This window comes from Vitis vinifera, chromosome 9, assembly GCF_030704535.1.
Source record: "Vitis vinifera cultivar Pinot Noir 40024 chromosome 9, ASM3070453v1".
In the NCBI taxonomy this organism is placed as follows: Eukaryota; Viridiplantae; Streptophyta; class Magnoliopsida; order Vitales; family Vitaceae; genus Vitis; species Vitis vinifera.
The window spans coordinates 16064793-16075594 of NC_081813.1; the positions used below are offsets into that span (position 1 = coordinate 16064793).

At 42.1% G+C, this 10802-nt stretch overlaps 1 protein-coding gene across 1 annotated transcript; it reads right to left on the minus strand.

Moving 5' to 3' along the window:
* Positions 1 to 5414: 5414 nt before the first annotated feature.
* Positions 5415 to 10310, minus strand: LOC132254370 (uncharacterized; the record flags this gene model as incomplete). Its single annotated transcript, XM_059739849.1, has 5 exons — positions 9552 to 10310; positions 9181 to 9464; positions 8853 to 8955; positions 6376 to 7946; positions 5415 to 5871 (listed from the first exon to the last, which is right to left on the minus strand). Coding segments are annotated over exons 1-5 (3054 nt in total), but the record flags the coding sequence as incomplete, so codon positions are not given.
* Positions 10311 to 10802: the final 492 nt, after the last annotated feature.

Here is a 10802-nt window from a genome sequence, read left to right on the forward strand (position 1 = left end):
CCTATGACCTCATACTAATGTAGCAAAGCTACTATAGTATAGTGGCTCTAGGGTCGAACTCTGGGATGGGTTTTCATTCTACCAGTGATATACTCATGATTATGAATTGAATTTAATGATTTCCTTAATCAAAAACTTAAAGTTTAAAAGAAAATAAAATTTGTTTTGAAAGTGTTTGAAATTAAACTAACATAAACTAATTAAAAATGGAAGAAAGAAAGTCTCCCGGAGCTCAGGATTGCTAGGATCAAGTTTAGAATGCAAAGTGGAAAATTCCGGATTTTTCTCCTCGCATTGGGGATTTAACCTATAGTTATTTCCCGAACCGGTATAGGTTTAACAATGAAGATTTAATCCATAATAATCAATATAAATGGTAGTCAAAGTCCATTAATGGCTTTAGACACTATAGGTCTTCACCTTGAACCACTTTCCAATGACTCGTACATGATAACTAATGGACTAATATGGATCTAGCAATAAGCATCCATAAAGACCTGAAGCTTACCATGTATTGGTCATTCAAAGTGATTCTAAGGGATTTAAAGCAAAACTTTGGATTTAAAAGCCATTTATGAATTCCAACTACCTGAATTTAATGCACGAGCGTTTTCCACCTTGCATCTGGACTTTTCACCTAGCTTCCATCACTCCAAGAAACCTAAAGTTTAGCCTCTCATCCTCCAGGCAAACATCCTTAGAGGTTGTTTGGCTTCCAAGAAAAAGAAAATAGTAAAGAGCAAAGAGAACGAGAGAGCTCTGTAAAATTCTCCGTGTAAAAACGTAATACGTATTCCATATATCCCAAGAGGTAATTTCCACCCCTTATATAGTCTTTACAAAAGCAAAATCTTGTGATTGGTTAGTTACAAGGATAAGAAAGGAAATTACATCAAAAAATACATAGGAAAATATCTAAAGTGGAGTCGGCAAAAACAGAGCAAAATTTGCACCACGCAAGGGGTGTGCGAAATTTTCGCACACCTGGAGCAGTTGTCTTCCGAAAGCCATATCTTCCTCGTTTCAGCTCCAAATCATACACGGTTTGAAGCGTTGGATTCTTGACTTCCTGAGCTTTGAAATGGTATATAGCATGTAGAAAATGGACTTCGGGAAGTGCTCCAAAAGTGCCAACGAAGACTGCAGCTGCTGTCCTCTGTTTTCCTCCTTGTTTCTCTTTGCTTTTCTCCTTTGATTGGCTTGTCTTAATGATCCAAAAAGATGTCAAAACACTAAAACTAGCCACAAATATGATTAGAAGACATTGCTAGGTCCTTAACATGCCAATTGGACTAAAGATGGAGAACTACTACACAAAAGTGCTTAAAACATAATGCATTAAAGGTGTAAAATAGCACTTTTTGGGTAGTAATCACTCCCCCCAACTAACACATTGCTAGTCCCTGAGCAATGAAGGAGAGAAAAAGAAAGAAAAATAGATAATATAATAATTTACAAAATCATGCTGATCACTCCAAAAAATAACCAAGTGGCATGATTGGATCAAACACTCTCGTGGCAAGTCAAGGATATAAAACTCAATCATCAACACGAGTCATCAAATAACTTACTTATCACAACATTCAAAGAGCGGCCATTATGCAAATTTGAGTATCAAAATAATTTCCACTTCCAAAGGATCAATTATTAATATTCCACAAAAATCTAAGTGTTAAGGCGCTTAGTTTCCAGTTATAGTATGTCAAACTATATTCTCCCCCCAACTAAGGTTTTTCTCCAACTTTAGCAACACTAACTCATATATAAAAGGCTAAGAACGCACCCTTCCTTCTCTTCTTCTTTTTTTTTTTTTTTTTTTTTTTTTTTAAGTGTCACTACACCCATCCACCCATGTAACGAGTAGTGAGGTCGGTGAACTCCCAACCAGTAAAGGCTTAGGGCACCAGGCTTTAAAGATTTTCACCATATACCCCTCGGACCTTGCTCGGGTTTCAAAGCAAGTGAAGCAAAAATTATTTTCATAAGACACATTGGCCTTTAATAAGGTGTCCCAACACTAATAGAATGAGGTCAATGGCACCAAGTCGATAATTTCCAAAGTTTAGGGGGGTAAGAAAGTTTTCCATCTTATAACTGGAATCTAATGTGTTCAGTGTGTGAAAAGATTAGAGTGGAAGACTTAAGCTTGAAAACAAAAGAAGCTTCAACAATTTATCAACTTTAATAAGCATAATACAAACTCTGAGACTATGGCAATAAGATAAGAATTTAATTTCTCCCATTTACTTTTGAGAATTTATCTTTGAGAAAACAAAGAGAGTTTGCAAAAAATTTGTTAGCAAAATAACTTAACAAATTCAACAAATTACTTCCTCAACTCTCCCCCCAACTAAGATGAACATTGTCCCCAATGTTCCAAAAGCAAGCGATAAAATAAGGGAGGAAGTGATACCTCCTGATAGTAAGGGACTCTGAATGAACAGGAGAAACCACATGTTGCATAAGAAAAGGAAAATCATAAGAGTGATGAAAAGAGGAAATAAAATGGAATAGCTAAAATACACTAAAAGAGAAGATGTCTATATAAACTGAGAAAGTACAATATACAAAATAAACATGGAATACATCCAATCCCAGTATAAAAGTGGTCCAAAATATATAAGACATCCCAAAACGTAGCATATAGATACAAAAAAGGAGAGGAGTGATCGTATGATCAAGTAGTAGGCTCCTTTGGTGGATAGGAGGGGTCCTCCGCTGCAACTGTGGAAGGCACCGCTACAGGTGGAGCTGGTGGCACAAGACCGAGGTGCTGCTGAATCTCACGGAGAATGAGAGTCTGCTGGTCCTGCTGAGTCTGGAAGTGGTCCATGCGCTCCATAATGGCCGTCTGAGTAGTGGTCAAAGTCTGGAAAGAAGTGAGCAAGGCACGATACTCTGGACCAGGGATAGTAATAGGCGGCTCTGATGTAGGAGGAACAACAGGTGGGGCATCAGATGATGCTGCCTCCGGTACTGGCTGTGGAGGGTCTGTAGTGGACGGAGCAGGAGGGACTTCCCTTGGCTCGGGAAGTTCTGGGGACTGGCGATGGAGCCATATCTGAGTCCATTGGTCAAGAGAGAAGCTCTCTCGACAATGGCGGCGGGGCTCTGAATGAGGGTCTGTAGGAAAACCCATATGCGCCAAAACATGGCATAGCAGCCGAGGGAAAAGTAAAGGAATGGAGTCTGCCCTCGCAAGATGCCGCGTATGCACCTTCTCCTCAAAATGGAGGAGAGCGGCCATAATCAAATGATGGGGGCCAAAATAGTAGCCCTCAGAGATACGGAATAATGCCTCCATAATGGCCCCTCGTCTCTGTACTTTATGCTGAAGAGGAAAAAGATTGGCGCGAAGCACCACATCAACTAGGAGCATCTCTGGGGGAAGCTCTCTCCTCAAAATGGTCCTCTGGGAAGATGTCCCTCGAGATAGGATACGAACCATGTCCCACTCAGAAAATGGGACCCAGCGTCTAAATGTAGCGGGATCTACTGGTGCAAAAGGGATATGGAAGGCATCGGCAATCTGTCTAGCCCCCAAAATACTCTGGCGTCCATCAATGGTAAAAAGGATCGAGGCAGGTACCGGGACGCCACGAGTAGTCATAGACTGGTAAAAGTCTAAAGCTACTCGAGGATAAAAGAACTAGGGCAGAGTCATAAAGGGTATAAGATGGTACCTCTCAAGTAGGCGGTATGAATCCCGCAACTCAGGCTGCTGTCGCATAAGAGAGTGATCGAAATATGCCTCGACATGAAAGTCTCTCGATCGGCAATCTGAATTGCCCTCAATGGGCAAGCTGGGTCTACGGCGCCTGGCGGAAGAAGGCTGAGACTGTGAATCCCGAGGTGCTCTGGAGGAATCTCCTGGCTCTGAAGTCTTGGCTCTCTTTGTAGGAGGGCTCCGAGGCGGAACTTGTGGTGGGGCCACAGACGTGGTAGATGCTTTCCTCGTATGGTATCTGCTCTGAGGGGCAGAATCAGGTAAATGTGAGGGTGCAGCTAGTGGGGCCCGCACAGGGGCAGCTCTCTGACTGCTCTGGGGGGCTGTGGTAGATCCTCCTCGGGTCTTCGGCATGATGGAGCGATGAAATGAGGCGCAGAGGCTTGGGATTAGGGAATGTAGGGATGGAGAAGCTGAGATTTTTGCACCGGGGGGGGGGGGGTGGTGTGCGAGATTTTCGCACAGGGAAGGGGGGGTGTGCGAAATTTTCGCATAGGGTACTATTCACCCGTGCGTTTGAAGAATTGGGGCTTGTTTGAGATGGTGAGAATTTGTGGCCTTTGAGGGTGGGAAAAGCTGGCTTAGGTATGAAAAAGATTTGTCATGATGAATAGGCTTGAAAATTGGGAGCTTTTCAAGAGGAAAATTGAAGATTGGGAGCTCCCATGGCCGGCGGCAATGGGTTTCTTATGAAGAAACCATGGCTTGAATGCTTATGGTTTAGGCTTTGGTTTGGTAAGAACAAGGTTTGGATTGGATTGTGGATGGATTTAGAGGGTTGGGTGAAGATTTGAAAGGATTTTGATGGTGGAAGGAGATGAAATTGCCGAAAATGGGAAGTGGTGAATAGTGGATGTCGCGGCTATGGAGTGGAGCTATGGATAATGGCTGCCATAGTGGTGCTGATGATGATGGATGATGAAGGAAAGGAGCTTTGTGGATGGAAATGGGTGATCGGAAGAGAGGCTTTGAGAGAATTGAAGAAGAAGCTAAGACTTTGAAGTGGGGAACAAAGCTTTTAAAGAGAAAAATGAATTTCGCACAGGGGAAAATGGTGTGCGAAATTTTCGCATACCTGTGATTCTCCAAGACAGAGAGCATGGTTTTGAAAATTGGCGCAAAAAACGAATTCGCACAAGGTTCGCATTCCTGTGAAATTCGCACAGGGGACCGAGAGCATGTAATTTTTGAAAAGTGGTGCAAAAATGGAATTCGCACAGGGTAAATGGTGTGCGAAATTTTCGCACACCACAAGGGGGTGTACGAATTTTGCTGAGCCTTGTCTTATCTCCCCTGTTTTCCCTTGTTTTCACCAAGACTTCATTCTTCAAGCCTTCCTACCTACATGTTAGCACATAAAAAACACAATTCAAACCACATTAGAATGAAATTAAAGTCAAAAATAGAAATCAAAACATGCATAAACACAAGAAAACACTAGATTAAACTAAAATCAACTTAAAAGAAAACAAAAAGAGGATGAACTCTTTAGTCTTTGAAGAGACTAAGTTCAACCATAAACCAAGTATTTTCATGTTGGAGGTGGATCAAGGAGGATGAATTCCTCCTTGTCTCGGGAAAATGATTCTATATAAGGCTTAAGACGATGCCCATTCACTTTGAAAGTTCGAGTGCTATTGAAGTTGAGTAGTTCCACTACTCCATTTGATTGCACATCATGAATTATGAAAGGACCCGTCCATCTTGATTTCAATTTTCCCGGAAAAAGATGAAGCTTAGAGTCATAAAGCAAGACTCTTTGTCCCTTGGCAAAATTCTTTTGATTTACCAATTGATCATGCCATTTCTTCAACCTCTCCTTTGCAATTTTTGAATTGAGGTAAGCATCATTCCTCATTTCCTCCAATTCATTCAAATCCAAACATCTTTTCAACCCGGCTCTTGTCAAATCCATGTTGAGTTTTTTGATTACCCACCATGCTTTGTATTCAATCTCCACTGGAAGATGGCACGCTTTGCCATAAACAAGGCGATAAGGGGACATTCCAAGAATGGTCTTGTAAGCGGTCCTATACGCCCATAAGGAATCTAGGAGCTTAATAGACCAATCCTTCCTATTCACATTCACCACCTTCATTAATATATTCTTGATCTCCCGGTTGGCTAACTCAACTTGGCCACTTGTTTGAGGGTGATAGGGTGTAGCTACCTTGTGCTTAACCCCATATTTGGCTAGAAGAGTCTCAAAAGGTTTATTACAAAAGTGGGTTCCTCCATCACTGATAATGGCCTTAGGCACTCCAAATCTTGCAAAGATGTTGTCCTTAAGAAATTTAAGAACCACCTTATGATCATTGCTCCTACATGGGATTGCTTCTACCCACTTAGAGACATAATCCACTCCCACCAAAATGTAGGAATGTCCAAATGACATTGGAAATGGTCCCATGAAGTCTATCCCCCAAACATCAAAGACATCCACTATCAAGATGGGATTCAAGGGCATCATATTTCGGCGTGTTAGCTTACCAAGCCTTTGACACCGATCACATCCCTTGCACATAGAGTGGGCATCCTTGAAAAGAGAGGGCCACCAAAAACCTGATTGGATCACTTTCATTGCTGTTTTCTGGGAGGCAAAATGACCTCCACATGCATTATCATGGCAATGGGAAAGAATTCCTAATTGCTCTTGTTCAGGAACACATTTCCTTATGATTTGATCCGCACAATATTTGAAGAGAAAGGGCTCCTCCCAATAATAGGCATGGATCTTAGCAAAGAAATGCCTCTTGTCTTGGGCACTCCACTCACTTGGTACTTCTCCAGTAACCAAGAAATTTGCAATGTGAGAATACCATGGAGCTACCTCTATTGACATGAGAGACTCCTCAGGGAAGTCATCATTGATAGGCAGACCATGTGAGTCATGTGATATCACAAGTCTTGACAAGTGGTCAGCTACCACATTTTCTACTCCCTTTTTATCCCTGATTTGGAGATTAAATTCTTGGAGCAAAAGGATCCATCTTATCAATCTTGCCTTGACATCTTGCTTGGTTAGCAAGTACTTCAAGGCAGAATGGTCAGTGAACACCACTATAGAGGACCCTACCAAATAAGCACGAAACTTATCCAAGGCAAAAACTACTGCCAACAACTCCTTCTCAGTAGTTGTGTAGTTCCTTTGAGCCTCGTTCAAAGTTTTGCTCGCATAATAAATCACATAGGGCTTTCCATCTTCTGTTTGCCCTAAGACAGCCCCCATAGCAAGGTCACTTGCATCACACATTACCTCAAAAGGTAATTTCCAATTTGGGGCTCTCACTATTGGTGCTGTTGTGAGGAATTGCTTCAGTTCCTCAAAACTCTTCTGACACTTCTCATCCCACACAAACTTGGCATCTTTTACCAAGAGTTCACAAAGAGGCTTTGAGATTTTTGAGAAATCCTTAATGAACCTCCTATAGAACCCGGCATGTCCTAAGAATTGCCTAATTCCTTTAACATTTGTGGGAGGTGGCAACTTAACAATTAGCTCCACCTTTGCCTTATCTACCTCAATGCCCTTCTTGGAGATGATATGTCCTAAGACAATTCCTTGTTGTACCATAAAATGGCACTTCTCCCAATTTAGCACTAGGTCTTTCTCAATACATCTTTGGAGAACAGCTTCTAAATGCAACAAACACTCCTCATAAGAACTTCCATAAACAGTGATGTCATCCATGAAGACTTCCATGATGCGTTCCACCATATCACTGAAGATGCTTAGCATACATCTTTGGAAAGTTGCAGGAGCATTACATAACCCAAAGGGCATTCTCCTATACGCAAAAGTACCAAAGGGGCAAGTAAAGGTTGTCTTTTCTTGATCTTCCAAATCAATCTCTATTTGGAAGTACCCCGAGTACCCATCCAGAAAACAGTAGAAAGGATGTCCTGAGACTCTCTCAAGGACTTGGTCCATGAAAGGCAAAGGGAAATGGTCCTTCCTAGTCACTGAATTCAACCTCCTATAGTCTATACACACCCTCCATCCTGAGGTAGGACGTGTAGAGACTTCCTCCCCTTTCTCATTCTGGACCACAGTGATTCCAGATTTCTTTGGGACTACTTGGGTGGGGCTCACCCACAAACTGTCTGAAATGGGATATATGATCCCAGCTTGGAGTAGCTTCAGAACTTCACCGCTCACCACCTCTTGCATGTGAGGATTCAACCTCCTCTGGGGCTGCCTCACTGGTTTTGCATCATCCTCCATATAGATATGGTGGGTGCACACCAAAGGGCTAATCCCTTTCAGATCAGAAATTTGCCATCCAATGGCTTTCTTGCATTTCCTGAGGACTCCCAAAAGATTATCCTCTTGATCAATAGTAAGAGTTGAAGAAATCACCACTGGACATTTCTCATTTTCCTCCAAATATTCATATTTCAAATCAACAGGAAGTGGCTTCAAAACAAGTTTTGGAGGGTCCTCCACAGTTGCTTCTTGTGAGTCTTCTTAATTGAACAGTGGTAAGATCTCTTCCCGTCTCCTCCAAGGAGACATGATAGGTAGAACATCAAAGGGTTCAGGTAACCCTTCTTCAAACATTTCTAAGCTTTCATTCAAGCTCTCTTGTAAATTCTTGTCACAATGCTCTTCAACCAAGGTGTTGATCAAGCACACCTCCTCCAATCCTTCCTCTTCTTCTGGGTGAAGATGCCTCTTGCATAGGTGGAATATGTTTAATTCCAAGGTCATATTCCCAAATGTGAGCTGCATCACCCCATTTCTACAATTGATAATGGCATTGGAGGTAGCTAGGAAAGGTCTCCCAAGGATGATTGGTACATAGTTTGCTTCCTTCACAATGGGATCAGTATCAAGCACAACAAAATCCACAGGATAGTAGAATTTGTCCACTTGAACTAGAACATCCTCTATCACCCCTCTTGGGATTTTGACTGACCTGTCAGCTAGGGAGAGAGTGATGGCTGTGGGCTTCAATCCTCCAAGTCCCAGTTGCTTGTACACAGAGTATGGGAGCAAATTCACACTTGCCCCCAAGTCTAGTAAAGCTTTCTCCACATGTGTCTCTCCAATGTTGACTGAAATGGTGGGGCATCCCGGATCTTTGTACTTAACTGGAGACTTACTCTGAATGATAGCACTTACTTGCTCAGTGAGGAATGCATTCTTTGTCACATGTAACCCTCTCTTGACCGTGCACAAGTCCTTTAGAAACTTTGCATATGTGAGGACTTGCTTGATCATATCAAGTAAGGGTATATTCACCTTCACTTGTCTCAAGACTTCAAGAATTTCTGATGAATTCTTGATTTCCTTCTTTCCATGTAAAGCTTGAGGAAAAGGGGGAGGCATATGTTTCTTCATCATATCCTCTTTAATCACTACCCTTGGCTCTTCTTCAATGCTTGATTTGGATGCACTTTTCTTCCCACTCTTCTCTTCTTGGTTATTGCTCTCTTTGACCAAGGTTTTCTTTGACATGAGTTCTTCATCTTGCTTCACCTTAGGCAGGGGTTGATCAACCTCTTTTCCACTCCTTAAAGTGATCACAGCTTTAACCTCCCTCAACTTTGAAGACTCCCCCTCTTGGGTTTCAACTTCATGAACACCCTTGGGATTTTGGCTTGGTTGAGAGGGAAACTTTCCCTTTTCATTCACAGTGTTGAGGTTGGTAAGCCTAGAGATGGAGTATTGAATATTATCTATCTTCTGAGATAGATCATTTTGCATCCCCTCCATTCTCTTAATTTGAGAACTCTCAACATTTTCAATCTTTTGATGCAATTGGGAGTTGATTGCCTTTTGTTCACCCACAAAGTCACCCATGACTTTACTTAGGTTCACAATGGCTTGCTCCACTGAAGAGGTTTGTTGAGGTGCTTGGGTTTGGGCTTGTGGTTGGTATGGAGGTGGTCTTGGTTTCCATAAAAAATTTGGATGGTTTCTCCAGCTTGAATTATAGGTGTTTCCATAAGGTGCATTGTTGTTAGGCCTAAATTGCCCCACAACATTGGCTTGATCACCTAACATCTCCCTCACAGCTGGCATGGTTGGGCACTCATCTACCACATGATCACATGATTGGCAAATGGTGCATGGCATGACATGGGCTTGGGTCTCGGAAATGGCTTGGATTTCATGCATCTTTTTCAACTCAAGTTCTTCCAATCTCCTTGCTATTGTTGCCACTTTAGCTTTCATGTCCATGTCTTCACTTAATACATACATTCCACCTTTTGGATTTTGGGTTGGTTGAGAGGGAAACTTCCCTTTCTCTCTTGAGTTGGGCTCATCCCATCCTCTTGACACCTCAGACACATAACTTAAAAAGTCCATGGCTTCTTCCGGATTCTTACTCATAAAATCTCCTCCACACATGGTTTCAAGAATTTGCTTCATGGAGGAAGACATCCCATCATAGAAATAGCTCACCAAGAGCCATGTATCAAAGCCATGATGAGGACAAGCATTGATGGCCTCCATATACCTTTCCCAACATTCATGGAACTTCTCATTTTCTTTTGCAGAAAAGTTTGAGATTTGTCTCTTCAACCCATTGGTCCTATGGGTGGGGAAAAATTTCTTCAAAAATTCGGCCTGAAGATCAACCCAATTCCTTATGCTCCTTGGCCTTAAAGAATTAAGCCATATTTTTGCCTTGTCCTTCAAGGTAAAAGGGAATAGCTTGAGTCTCATCAAGTCTATTGAAGCTCCTCCCTCTCTAAAGGTATTGCACACCTCCTCAAACTCCTTGATGTGGGCATATGGATTCTCACTCTCCATTCCATGGAAATTTGGTAGAAGGGGCACAATATGGGGCCTTATAATCAACTGCTCAAGAGGAGGCAGGATGCACGAGGGTGCACTCATCCTTGGTGGGTGCATTCTATCCCTCATGGATAAATATGCATTGGGATTACCCCCTTGACCTTGTTGAGAATTCTGATCCTCGGGCGGAGGGTCCATGATGTTAACACAAATATCCAACTCTGTGTCTTGAGGATTCTCAATCCTTACTAATCTTCCCTCTTGGTCCCAAATCCAATAGGGCATGCACAAGTTATTACTTACCTGAAATAAAACAAAAACAACAAA